The 14,137-nt window shown below is 43.9% G+C and overlaps 1 protein-coding gene across 1 annotated transcript in view; it reads left to right on the top strand.

Moving 5' to 3' along the window:
* Positions 1-14,137, top strand: part of BMPR1A (bone morphogenetic protein receptor type 1A) — a 140,741-nt gene that overhangs the window by 93,581 nt on the left and 33,023 nt on the right. The window contains exon 3 of the mRNA XM_041747176.1: positions 10,331-10,547. Within this exon, the coding sequence (XP_041603110.1) occupies positions 10,481-10,547 (67 nt within the window). The 5' untranslated portion in view covers positions 10,331-10,480. The remainder of the gene's footprint in view (positions 1-10,330; positions 10,548-14,137) is intronic.

Here is a 14,137-nt window from a genome sequence, read left to right as displayed (position 1 = left end):
ATCTCACTCAGAATACTCAAGTTGGCCTTTCCCTTAAGCCTTCCTTTTTTTTTTTTCCCTTAAGCCTTCCTATCAACTAGAATGTTTTTTGTTGTAACGGAAAAACAGACTCCCTCTGACCTAAAATAAACCTAAAAAAATAAAGGGAATTTATTGATTGTAAACTGAAAAATGCCTCCGTTCTTCAGGCTTCAGGCAAGGTTGCTGCTCCCAGGACCTGGCTTCTTCGAGTCTTTTACTCTCCTAGCTCTGGTTCCCCTTCAGGTGCCCAGGCAACTGCCAGAAGCCTCTGGGGCTGCTGTTACACGTATTCAGTCTGAAAGGGGCCGCGGCTCTGCAGGCCCAGCCACAGTCCTGAGAGGGTAGTCTCCTGGCCTTCCCCGAGCTCCTCACTGTGGCGGAGCATGGAGCACACGCACTGGCTCTGTCTGGGACAGAGCCTCTACTCCCACAGCTTCCGGGAAACCTGGTGTGTGCTCTGAATTTAAAAAAAAAAAATTTGTAAAGAAAGAAAAAGTGAAGAGAAATGGTTGACTTTTTTCCAATGTTTTTGCCTTGTGCAAGCACTGTGGCTAATACAGCAAAAATAGGATTCTTTTTTAAAGTGGTCAGGTGAGAAGAAAAAAAAGTAAAATAAGACATTAGTTTGATCAAGATAATATTTCTTCCTAGAGGCCTAATGCTATTGCTTTCTGAACATCTAGAACCCGAAAAACGACAGGTCATTTAGCCAAGAATCAATCAGTATTTCTCAACAAGGAGAGCACTGTTGACATTTGGTTGAGACAGTTCTTTGTGTTGAGGGATCGTCCCTGCACGCTGCATTGCATTTTCTATTTTGGTCCTTTGTCACCAACCAAAAAGTCACCTGCATATTTCCAGATCTTCTTAGGAGGGACACACAAAAGCTCATGACTGTTTTTGAAAGGCTGTTCTTTCATACTGGGGACATAGATACAGATATATTTTGATCTGGTTTCCTGGGTGAAATATGGGTGGGTTTTTTTGTTTGTTATTTTCAAAGTTCTGCTTTGATTTTTTTTTTTTTTTTTTTACTTAGTGCCAGAAGTTGGACATACTCCACTAAAGATTGATTTAGCATTTGAATTAACTATTTGGCCACAGGAATTTATTGAGTTAACCCAGAAAGTCTTTGATTACATGTAGTGCTGTTTAAGGCAATGAGAAATCTGTTCTGATGACCAAACTTTGGTGTTCTTTCAAGCATTTTGACTTTGGGTCTCATAGGTTAGAATGGGAAGCCCGGCCAGTTACTTGGATGGGTTGTGGCTACTTGTGGGAGAAGTAGTGAAATACGCGGAGTCTAGAAGAATTCGTTCCTCAGAATATCTTAGAACACTTTGAAGCTACATTAAATCTATATTAGAGTGCAGTTGATAAGCACTTCAGAAATGTTAGCTGTGTTGTGGGCTCCTCTTTGGTGAAGTGAATGTACATAAATATCTGTGTGTGGCATGTCCGGGGGCTTCCCCTGAGGCCTGTTCCTGACAGTACTGGGACCTGCCAGGGCCCGGGCAGGGGGCACCCCGGGGGCTGCTCCCGTGGGAAGAACCGGGAGAGCGCAGTGACTGACTTCACAGGTGTGGAGGACTGGGGAGCCAAGGGGCCCTGGGGTTGGGCCGAAATGGAGTGGAGGCAGCTACCAGGCCTCAGAGACGGGGTCAGGGTCTGGTGCTGTGACAACGGGCGGCCCTCTGTGGGGGCAGCTGCCGCCGGGAGCCTGGAAGCTGGACCCTCTAGAACCTGCCCGGCCTGAGGCGGAAACCCCCCCCTCCCCCGCCTCCTCTCTGCCCCTGGGCAGAGCCTGTGACAGGTTGGGGGTGGGCGGCTCCGAGGTAGAGCATGGAGAGGGCTCACCTACGGAGGGACTACCTGCGGAGAGGTCACCCCTGCGGAGAGGTCACCCCTGAGGAGACATCACCCCTGTGGAGAGGGCTCCCCTGCGGAAAGGTCACCCCTGTGGAGAGGTCACCGCTGTGGAGAGGTCACCGCTGTGGAGAGGTCATCCCTGCGGAGAGGTCACCCCTGCGGAGACGTCACCCCTGCAGAGACGTCACCCCTGCGGAGCGGGCTCCCCTGAGGGCAGCAGGGGTACCCGCTGGGGCGCCGTTACCCTGGAGGGGCGGGTGGAGCAGGGCTGGGCCGCGGCCTGCGTGTAGCGGCTGTGGGGCCTCGGGCGAGGCCTTCACGCAGCCGAGCTTCGCTTTTCCTCGCCGCGTTGAGAAGCTGGAGTAAAGAATCCCCGCCTGCTTCCTTCGTGACGTCCTTACCCGGGTGACGGGGGTGGGGGGGACCTGCCGCGGGCCTCCGGCCTCTGTGGCGGGCGGTCGCTGCTGGCTGTGCGGCCGGAGCAGGCCCAGCGCCGTCCGCGTGGGCTCAGGCGGGGGGCGGGGGGGTGCCGTGGGGTGCCCCGGGCTGCGCGGTCTGGGGAAGCCGCGGGGTGCCGGCCGCGTGGAGGCGGAGCTCCTGGGCTGCTGTCCTGCGGCCGCCGGCGCTCACCAGACCTGCCCGCAGGCCCGGCTGGCGGAGACCCACCCCGGAGCCGGAGCTGCCAGGCCCAGCCGAGCGCCGCCTCGGCCTCGCCTCAGTATCTGCGAGCTGTTTGGTTTATTTATTCTTTTTTCAAGATTTTATTTATTCATGAGACACAGAGAGAGAAAGAAAGAGAGAGAGAGAGAGAGGCGGGTCCCGGGCGGAGGGAGCAGCAGGCTCCACGCAGGAGCCCAACGCGGGAGCCCGACGCGGGACTCAATCCCGGGACCCGGGGTCACGCCCTGGGCCGCAGGGCCGCCCGCGCCGGTCGGTTCAGCTGAATGAAGCGCTCGGGAAGCCGCTCGGAAGCCGGCGGAGCGCCTGGGTTAGGGGCGGCGGTGCCAGGCCGAACGCGGAGGGCAGATTTGGAAACAGCCCGTAGATGCCCCGAGGACGCCCCCGGCGCCCTCCCGTGTCTCCCGTCTCCTCCCGAGGCCTCGGCCCCGCGGGCACCGGCCGCCGGTCACAGGAAGCGAAGGCCCCGAGTGGAGACGGGCCGCCTGGGCAGAAACGCAGAGGCCGATACGCGGGGGCCTCAGCCTGGACCGCGCAGGGGAGCCTGCGCTCGCTCGGGACGCCCGGCCGTGTCCGCAGGAGGCTCGCAGGACCGCGCGCCGCTGGGCCGAGCCCCGGGCGGTGGGAGGCGGGGAAGGAGCCGCCTGGGGGGCACAGACCGGCCGGGAGGAGGAGCGAGGAGGAGCGGAGCAGCCTGGCGAACAATGGCCGTGGAGCCAGAAAGTCTGCAGGGAGCCCGCCTGCTCGGAAAGCCGTCGGGCCCGGCGCCTGCGGCGGGGGGAGGGGGGCCAGGGCCGGAGCCGGCAGCCCGCCAGCCGCTTCAGCGTTCCCGAACCTCAGCCTAGAAAGTGCGAATCAAGGGTGGGGGGCTTGACGGGAAGAGGAAAGAATGACTTGACTTTGTTTTTTCAGCTGACTTCAGCCTTTTCCTGTTTTCTTTCTTTTTTTCTTTCTTTCTTTCTTTCTTTCTTTCTTTCTTTCTTTCTTTCTTTCTTTTCTGATTGAACTATTGGTTCAGCCTTATTTCTGTTTAAGCTTCCTAATTTTTTATTTGAAAAGAAATTATGTATATTTTATTTTTTAAAGATTTATTTATTTATGATAGACATAGAGAGAGGCAGAGACACAGGAGGAGGGAGAAGCAGGTCCCATGCAGGGAGGCCGACGTGGGACTGGATCCCGGGACTCCAGGATCACACGCCCTAGGCCAAAAGCAGGCGCTAAACCGCTGAGCCACCCGGGGATCCCCAAATTATGTATATTTTATTGAATGATTTGCCTTAGTTTTATTTTCCCAAAGAAGAAGCAGCACCAATCTATGTATATAGCAACAGAAGATAAATTTACTTAGATAGCTGTTTGTACTAAATATTTAATGTTTTATTTTTTTAAAAGGTTTTATTTATTTATTCATGATAGACATAGAGAGAGAGGCAGAGACACAGGCAGAGGGAGAAGCAGGCTCCCTCCTGGGAGCCTGACACAGGACTCGATCCCAGGACTCCAGGATCCAGCCCTGGGCCAAAGGCAGGTGCTAAACTGCTGAGCCACCCAGGGATCCCCTGTTTGTACTAAATATTTAAAAATGACTCTTAAACACCAGCATCATTTTTGAAATTTCAATCATGTAGCATTTCAAATGTCTACATTTCCTTATATCCTTAACTTTGCAAGATACCCTAGTATAAAAATTCCAATGAGTTATTCTAGGAATTTAAAAAATATGTTATCTTCAGATGTTAGAATTATAAAATACTCCATTTCAAGAATGGTTCCAGGGCAGCCCCAGTGGTGCAACGGTTTAGCGTTGCCTGCAGCCCAGGGTGTGATTCTGGAGACCCAGGATTGAGCCCCACATCAGGCTCCCTGCATGGAGCCTGCTTCTCCCTCTACCTGGGTCTCTACCCCTCTCTTGCTCTCTCTGAATAAGTAAATAAGTAAATAAATAAATCTTAAAAAAAATGGTTGTAAAATGTGGTTACTGTTTTGCTGTGTCATGATTACAGAAACCGTTAATATGAGACAGATAAAGGGAAAGTCATCAGTATTTATGTTATTAATAACTAATCACGACAAGAACAAGACAGCTGTTACTCATTAAGTGGTTAATACCAAGATGGACAGTGTGAACTCATTTGGGTGAGTGATATCATTCCCTTTTTGTGGCTAAGGAGATGGAGACCTAGACAGCTTGAATAACTTCTCCCAAATTACATCACAAATAAATACCGGAACTGATATTTGAAACCAGTGAACTGACATCAGAATTCACTCTTGGGCAGCTCGGGTGGCTCAGTGGTTTAGCGCTGCCTTCGGCCCAGGGCGCGATCCTGGAGACCCGGGATCGAGTCCCACGTCAGGTTCCCTGCATGGAGCCTGCTTCTCCCTCTGCCTGGGTCTCTGCCTCTCTCTCTGTGTCTTTCTCATGAATAAATAAATAAAATCTTAAAAAGAAAAAAAGAGTTCACTCTTTTTGCCAGGTGTTATATGAGAAATACCTTTACCTGGAACATAAAACTGATGTATCTTTACAGAACTTGTGGTTTAAAGGGACATATGTTTAATTATTTAATAGTATATAGAGTAGAACTAGGAACTGTTTTCTCCCTACAAAAATGAACCTTCCTGGTTGAGATAATTTTAAAATAAAGAGCATACTGTTCGTTACTCCTTTGAAAGAAATATTTAGCAGTTAGTTCGTTGGGCATTATGCCTGTCTTACACTTCTCTTGTCATGCTTTGATTTGACCATGCTTTCCAGACTTTTGTTTTTTGGTGTCTGTGCAATAGCTTACCGTGATTTGGCTTTTTATTATTTTAGCAAATTTCTCATAATGACTGTATTATATAGTAATGAATGTCTTCTGTTGCTGCCCAACAAGTTACCCCCAAACCTAGCAGCTTAAAACAAGTATTTATGGTCTCCTGCATTTTCTGAGGGTCTGGAATCGACTGGGGGCTTAGCTGGATGGTCTAGTTTGGGGTCTCATGAATGGTGCGGGAGAAGCTGTGGTCACCTGAAAGCTTCCCTGGGGCTGTGGGATCCACGTACGAGGTGGCTCACTCTCATGCTGCGTGCAGGAAGCCTCGGCTCCTCACCCTGTGGCCCTCTCTGTGGGGCTCGTGTCCTTATGACATGGCAGCTAGCTTCCCTCGAAGTGGGTGTTTCAAAAAAGAGCAAGGTGGAATTGGAAATGCCTTTTATGATCTAGCCTCGGAAGTCACACTGTCATCTCCATCATTTTACTAAGACCAGTGGGAACTCGAGGCAGGGCAGCGGGCTCCACCTGTTGAAGGTACTGTCAGAGCATTTGTGGACATACTTTAGATCACCACAATCATCTTTTGGTAGATCGTTTTTTTCTTTAACCTGTGAAAAAGTATCACTTGTGAGTAGTAGTGTATATCCCAGCAACATTAATGTTACACATGATAGGTCCTGGACTGTGAACCGATTTTATCAGTGAATGCCAAGTAAATTCACATGGTGTTAATGCTTTTCTTAATCTAGTTTTGGAATGAATGTTGGTGTTCTGGGGCCCTCTTCTCTTCTCATTCGTAGAAGGCCATCCCATACAGAGCTATAGCTTCAAATACTCTATGCAGTTGACGTAATAGTTTTATATCTTCAGTACCAAATGTGTCCTTTAAGCTTCATGACATTCCCTTTGGGTAATCTCAAATGCGTAAAATTGAACCCTTGATCTCTTTCCCTCACTCCTTTCAAAATCCACCTGTCCTCATTTCAGTAATTGCTCATGCCAGAAATGTAGAGGTCTTCTTTGACCCTCACTCTCCCTTATCCCCACATCTAATCCAATACTAAGTCCTATTGAGTCTGTTTATGAAATATATCCATTGGATCCATTGAATCCATCCATTTTACTATTTGGTCTAGTCTCATCAGAAGGAAAACTAAGGCATCCTGCAGAGCAGCCGAGGAGACCCTAAGCACCCGCCACAGTCACAGTCCCCTTCATAGGAAGGGGATTATGTCTGGTTTCTTTCACATAAGCATCTGTGACTGCTATCCTGGGCTCAAGTTCAAATCCTGATCTGCCTGAAATAAGTAACCTAACCTCTCTGAATGAGTTTCTTCATTTGTAAAACTGAAATTATATTAGTAACTCATAATTATTTTAAGAACTAAATGAGGTAATAGCTACTACATATTCACCTCTAATTATGCACCAGCACCATTATAAACACTATGGATATATTAACATTAATTTATCAAATCATCACAGCCACCTTATGAGGTAAGTGCTATTATTATTTTAATTTTACAGATGAGGACACTGAGGCAAGCACAGTTTAAGGAATTTATTGGCAAGTGGCAAGGCTCTAATTCTAATCAAGGAGATCTATTCCAGAGTCCATGTGTTAACTATCCTAGACTGCCCTGTTGGATATTTTATGTATGTTATACAATGTAAATTATATGTTAGGAAGTAGGAGAGCCTGGTACAGAATAGGTGCTCAATATAGTCTCCTCTCATACATGTTTATAACAGGGCACAGGAAGTAACAGGTGTGATCTGTGACAATCTCATCTTTAAGAAATTCTGATAACCTAAAAACAACTGCAATAACTTGTAGAGAGAACAGCTTACTGGTCAGCGGAAGGCTTAAAGGTAAAATGGCTTTAACTGCCTCATTTGTAACCCAACAATGGAGAGCCTTAATCTCTAAAAGAAAAATGTTAGGTTTTAGCTGACTGACCAGCTCAATATGCATCAGTGCTTATGACAACTGCTAAGACATGAAGGGAATCTTATCAAGCAGGGATAGAGGCACAGTGCCCTAATCAAAGAGGGTCATCACCCTACTTTACCCCACCTGGTCAGGCCTCTTGAACACTTTAGAGAGGAATGAACGGAATGCAAAGGATAGGGAAATGACTACACTTGAGATACAACTCAGAGATCAGGGACCTTTGCTCACAGAGAACCAAAGGAACAAAGTGTGAATGCACCTCTGTCAAGGACATGATAGACGTGATGGAAAGGAGCCTAGACCAATTAAGTGAATCATCGGATTCCCTCTAAAGTTGAAGTACTGTGGGAACAGTGTTCCTGCTGCTGACTATTAATTGATTTCCTAAGTATTTATTAAGTACCTATATATACACATGATTCTGTACTGGACACTGAGAATATACCGATGAAGGCAAAACAGAATGAACCTTCAAGAAGTTCATAGTCATTAAACAAGACAATTAAAACAGTCAGGCACTGAACAAGACAGTATAAATCATATGTAAGCATAACTTGTCCTAAGTGTGAGGAAAGAAAAGTGCCAGGTCCAAGAGAGGCATGGGATGGTGACCTGATCTCATCTGAGTAGACTATGGGAAGCCATGCTAAAAAGCAACATACACGGAGATCTGAAGAATCAGATCTGAAGAGTTAGCCAGGTAAAGAAACAGGTGAGCTCTAGGCATAGGGAACAGCCTGTACAAGGATCTGGAGGCAGAAAAGAGCAATGGGAGAATGATGTTTCTGAAATGGTGAGAATAAGGGGAAGTTGGTGAGATGTGAGTTTGAAGAAACAAACAAAAACCCAAGGAACAGATCAGGCAAGAGTGGAGGATCTGGGATTTAAATCTAAGAGGGATGGGAAAGCAATTATCTGATTTCTATGTAATGGACTGGAGGGGACAAAAGCAGAAACAGACCAGTGAGAAGGACAGTGTAGTAGTTTAGGTGGAGGTATAGCTTTAAATAAATTGATGAGGGCAGCACTGGTGGCTCAGCAGTTTAGCGCCGCCTTCAGCCCAGGGCTTGATCCTGGAGACCTGGGATCCAGTCCCAAGAGTCCCTAGTCCCTAGTCCGAGTCCCTCTTTGGGCTCCCTACATGGAGCCTGCTTTTCCCTCTGCCTCTGTCTCTGCCCCCCCGCCCCCCCCCCCCCGGTCTCTCATGAATAAATAAAATCTTAAAAAAAAAAAAAAGAAATATGGTGAGACAGCAGGGTTGGAATTATACTGCAGACTTCTTTTGAATATGAAACCTGGAACAAGTATCCGTAGAATCACAATTGTGTAATTTCAAAAAAGAGAGTTTTCCCAAGAAATGCCGTTAAGCCACATTATAAGTGTTGTCCGGTAATTATTTTAGACTTTACATCTTACTCTCTCAGCATTGTGTAGTTGTGAAGCAGTTTAATATTAGAGAAGTGAGAAGTTGCAGAGATTTTAGAAGTAACATGTATTAAAATGCATAATATAAATTATATTCTATAAACCTTATTTCCTCAATACGGTGCCTTTGGAGAGCTAATTAAAGTGAAAAATTCTTAGATTGATAAAATAGAACGCTCAGGTTGTTTATGATACAAATCATGCCGGGAGTAATTGTGTTATGAATAAATAAAATCTTTTTCATTCAGGAATAGTTTAGACTAAAATCAATAAAATCAGATTGTCTGAACCAATAGGATGGGAGGAAAAACAGAATTATATTCATCTATATACAAACTAGTGAGGGGTTTTTTTGTTACCTATTTCAACTATTTTATAATTGCCAAATCTTAATGTGGGGGGGGGGGGGAGGTTACGTTTCACATCACCCATAATAAAACTCAATTTTATACTAGTAAAGTCAGATTTGTAATGTTTTAGGAAAATAATTTTAAGATATATTTCTGTTGCTTTAATGATTAAGTACACTGCATGTTTAAATATGTGTGATTATCTAGGTAGGCTTTCTCTTCTATAGAATAAACTATTACAGAGATTTGAGGTGTTTCTATCACATCTGTTAGGATTTGAAAGATTACTGATGAATAGTTCCAAATTCAGTTTTTCCTGCTTTATTCTTAGTATATTTAGAAATTGTTACTAATTAAATTAGAGCAACCAGAAAAGACTATTAGGATTATTTAGTGTAGGGATCCCTGGGTGGCGCAGCGGTTTGGCGCCTGCCTTTGGCCCAGGGCGCGATCCTGGAGACCCGGGATCGAATCCCATGTCAGGCTCCCGGTGCATGGAGCCTGCTTCTCCCTCTGCCTGTGTCTCTGCCTCTCTCTCTCTCTCTCTCTCTCTCTCTCTCTGTGACTATCATAAATTAAAAAAAAAAAAATTAAAAAAAAGATTATTTAGTGTACTTGTTTCACATATGCTTAATCTAAGGTCAGGAGAGGTGGCAACCTATTACTGAATTATTTTAGCTTTTGAATTGCAGTGCCTTTTTGTTGTAAATAAAGATAGCTTTAATCTTTAAAAATGGGGGCACCTGGATGGCTCAGCGGTGGAACGTCTGCCTTCAGCTCAGGGCATGACCACAGGGTCCGGGGTCCTGCATCAGGCTCCTCACAGGGAGCCTGCTTCTCCCTCTGACTGTGTCTCTGCCTCTCTCTGTCTCTCGTGAATAAATAAATAAAATCTTTTTAAAAACGTTTAATCTTTTAAAATATATTTCATTATTAGGGCACCTAGGTGGCTCAGTTAAGCATCCAACTCTTGATTTTGGCTCAGGTCATGATCCCAGGGTTGTGAGATCGAGCCCCGCATCGGGCTCCGTGCTAGGTGTGAAGCCTGCTTAGGATTCTCTCTCCCCTTCTCCCTTTGCCCCTCTCGCTACTCTCTTTCTGTCTCCCCCTCACCCCCCACCAATGTGTTTCATTATTTAAAGGTATGTTTGAGCATTTGTTTTTCTCAGTTTTGAAAACTTCTAGAATTATGAAGAATTATCTAGAATTATAATTATTATAATTATGAATATAGTTATATTCATTACCTTTTTTATATTTTTATTTTTCAGGAGTCAAGAGAAAACAGTGGAAATTGGAGTCATTGTCAAGAGATTGAGACCTTTAACAAGAAAATCTCTGAATAAAAATCATTTAAATTAGTAATATAACAAGACCAGTGATTAGAGGTGACAGTGTACAGGAAACATTAAAATTGAACAATGACTCAGCTGTATATTTACATCAAATTATTGGGAGCCTATCTGTTCATCATTTCTTATGTTCAAGGTAAATCAGTGTTAAGTAATCTTACCGTCTTTTTCAGTAACTTATTTCTACGTTTAAGACACTCATTCTTGAAACTGTCCTTTCCACTCATGGCCCTTTTTGAATAGTTAGGCTCAGTATGCCTGCATAGCTTTTAAGTAAAAAGGCAAAGAACAGATACATGCCAGATAATTTTGTGTTTGACTCTGATAAAAACATTTTCAAATGTTTGTAAAATCTCAGCCTTTCTGAACCTGTTCTCCTATCCATAACATAGGCATTATGATATACAAATTAAGTCTTAATGAAGATTAAATGAGATAAAATATAAAGTACCTGTCCTAATAAGACTAAGACACAAGGTAATAGGTATTCAAGACATAGTTTTAAAATTCCTGTCTCCTTTAAAATATAATAAGGAATAAATGTAAATAATTTTTAAATCATTTTGTCATTAAAAAACTTCAGAAAGGGGGCAGCTCCAGTGGCTCAGTGGTTTAGCACCGCCTCGAGTCCCATGTCATGCTTCCTGCATGGAGCCTGCTTCTCCCTCTGCCTGTGTCTCTGCCTCTCTCTCTCTCTGTCTCTCATAAATAAATAAAATCTTAAAAAAAAAAAAAAAAACTTCAGAAAGGGGATCCCTGGGTAGCTCAGTGGTTTGGCGCCTGCCTTCCGCCAGGGCGTGATCCTGGAGTCCCGGGATCGAGTGTCGCATCAGGCTTCCTGCATGGAGCCTGTGTCTCCCTCTGCCTATGTCTCTGCCTCTTTCTGTCTCATGAATAAATAAATAAAATCTTTTTTTTTTTTAATTTATGATAGTCACAGAGAGAGAGAGAGAGAGAGGCAGAGACACAGGCAGAGGGAGAAGCAGGCTCCATGCACCGGGAGCCCGATGTGGGATTTGATCCCGGGTCTCCAGGATCGCGCCCTGGGCCAAAGGCAGGCGCGCTAAACCGCTGCGCCTCCCAGGGATCCCCTAAATAAAATCTTAAAAAAAAAAAAAGAAAGAAAGGTAAGTTGCACTTGTATGTGCTAACCACTAAATTTTCTTGATAGGATACTCAAAGTTTTGTTTATGAACAGCATTATAATTTCACAGCTTGGAACTCCCAAGCAAGAAAATATTGTGATGACTCTGAGGATCAGATGGGCTATATTTGCACATGGGCTTTTTCCCAGGTGTTTTAATTAGGACATTATTTCAAACTGAAGAGATAATACTATTTCACAAAAGAAGTCTAGATTAAAGATATTGGGTATATTCATCCTCTTAAGTTTATGTCATCACAGATTGTTCTTTCATGATGTTTCGTTCACGGTGATAAAGATTAATTTCTACTGGCAAGAAATACAATAATAGCGTAAGTGTTTTGACAGTTTCATTTTTTTAAGATGTATTTATTTATTTTAGAGAGAGTGTGTGTGTGTGCACTAGCAGGGAGAGAGGCAGAGAGAGAGAGAATCTCAGGCACACTCCCTGCTGAGCCCGGGGCCCAGTGTGGGGCTCGATCCCACGACCCTGAGATGATGGCCTGAGCCGAAACCAAGAGTCAGCCACCTAACTGACTGAGCCACCTAGGTGCCCCTGACATTTTCATTTTAAAGATAAAAATATAATCTGTAGCTTCATATTTTCTCTTAGATGCAGTTAATACCTTTTATTATTTTCTTGCTCAGAGTATAGAGAACCCTCTTCTAAAAGCCACTTTTATGGGTGAAATGCCAAATTGTTTAATAAAACACCTTTATTTTAACAGCTGTATGTCTTGATCACCATCAGCCAAAGCTGTCATAGTTTTAAAGATGAGTTAAATTAATAGTAGCATATTTGCCATCTCACACCCAGGTAATCAGTATTTGATGTTCAATTTAAAAAAAAAAAAATCTATGTAGATCTCACAGAAGCAATATAATTCAAAATACTTTCCCCCACCCTGATTCAGGTTGTTCTATAATAAACTTTTATTAGATTAAATAAGTTGGCAGTTAGTTATCAGGTATAAGTGAAAAATCTCGGTAAGAATTACATTTCTGTGATGAATAGCAAAATTTGTTACACTTCCTTTCAAAAAGGTTAGTTTGAGAATTGCTTTTTTTTTAAGGTTTTATTTATTTATTTGGCAGACAGAGAGCACAAGCAGGGGAGCAGCAGAGGAAAAAGGAGAAGAAGCTCCCCACTGAGCAGGGAGCCCCATGTAGGGCTCCATCCTAAGACCCTAGGATCACAACCTGAGCGAAAGGGAGACGCTTAACTGACCCTGGCGCCCAGCCTTCATCTAGTTGGGTTGTTTTTTTTTTTAAGATTTTATTTATTCATGAGAGACACACAGAGAGAGGCAGAGACACAGAGAGAGAGGCAAAGACACAGGCAGAGGGAGAAGCAGGCTTCATGCAGGGAGCCCGATGTGGGACTCGATCCCAGGACCCTGGGGTCACAACCTGAGCCAAAGGCATATGCTCAACCGCTGAGCTACCCAGGCGTCCCTGAGAATTGCTTTAAATAAAATAAAAATACTTAGTCTTTAAAAGAGCTAAAGCCAATGTAGAAGAAAATGTTATTAAAAAAAAAAAAAGAAAATGTTATTTCTTGGAGATTATTAAGAAGGATTAGAGAGTGGCATTAGTGGAAATAATTTGCCTTTTAGCTTCAATTTTAGCTTCAGTTGTGTCTTGGGAAAGTAAATTTCTCCATATATTGGTTTCCTTGTTATAAAATAGAAACAATAACATGTATCCTAGATGTAAACAGGAATTTCTGGAACATTAAATGTTATGATAAAGATTGAAGTCCTTTACATTGAGATAAAGTTACTCAAATTGGAACAAAGAATGAGTCACCTGATAATTAACATCTAATCGCTATTTAGTCCTTGTTTTTGATTTGGTCACAAGTTTTAGAAATGGATCTTAGCTTAAGTAACTGATTATCCAACAGTGACTTAAACAAATTTATTTTTTGATGTAGATGGTAGATGTTTGCTGGTGCTTATTCAGTAGTTGAGTGGTGTCATGATTGACCTCTAGTTTCTTGGCTTTTCCCTAATGGTTACAAAACGGGTCCTGTTATCTGCATTGGAGGAAGGAAAAATGGGGAAAGGGTCAGCACTGATCTCAGCTGGACATTATTTCAGGAAAGCAAAATGTCCCCAGAAACTAACCTTCTGCCGGCAGATTTTATTGTGTTTTGTTTGATAAACTGAGACAGTTTCTGGGGCTCCTGGAAAACTGGGAGACAGGATTGTCACAGTCAGCTTAGATTAATCTAAGTCTGTTGACTCTGACTGGACACTTTGTCCCACCAGACAATTTCAGAGTTTGGTCAATTAGGAAGGTAGGGAAAAGAGATACCCTTTGGACAACTTAAGGAGTCTGGTACACACTTTTTCTCTTGTGTCAGTTAAAGTGTCTTCAGCTATAAGTAACAACAACAACAAAAAAAACTCAAAACAGCTTAAACAAGAAGAAAAATGTTATATCACAAAATAAGAAGTCTAAGGTAGGGGGACTTAAATTTAAGTTAATTCCTTGGCTCATCAAGTTCTTTTTCTTGAACTGTGTTCTCCACCTATTAATTTAGCCGTCAGTTAACTCACTTCATGGCCACTATGTGG

Source organism: Vulpes lagopus, chromosome 3, assembly GCF_018345385.1.
Source record: "Vulpes lagopus strain Blue_001 chromosome 3, ASM1834538v1, whole genome shotgun sequence".
Lineage (NCBI taxonomy): Eukaryota > Metazoa > Chordata > Mammalia > Carnivora > Canidae > Vulpes > Vulpes lagopus.
The sequence above is the reverse complement of the archived record's forward strand: the minus strand, read 5'-3'. Positions and strand labels throughout refer to the sequence as shown.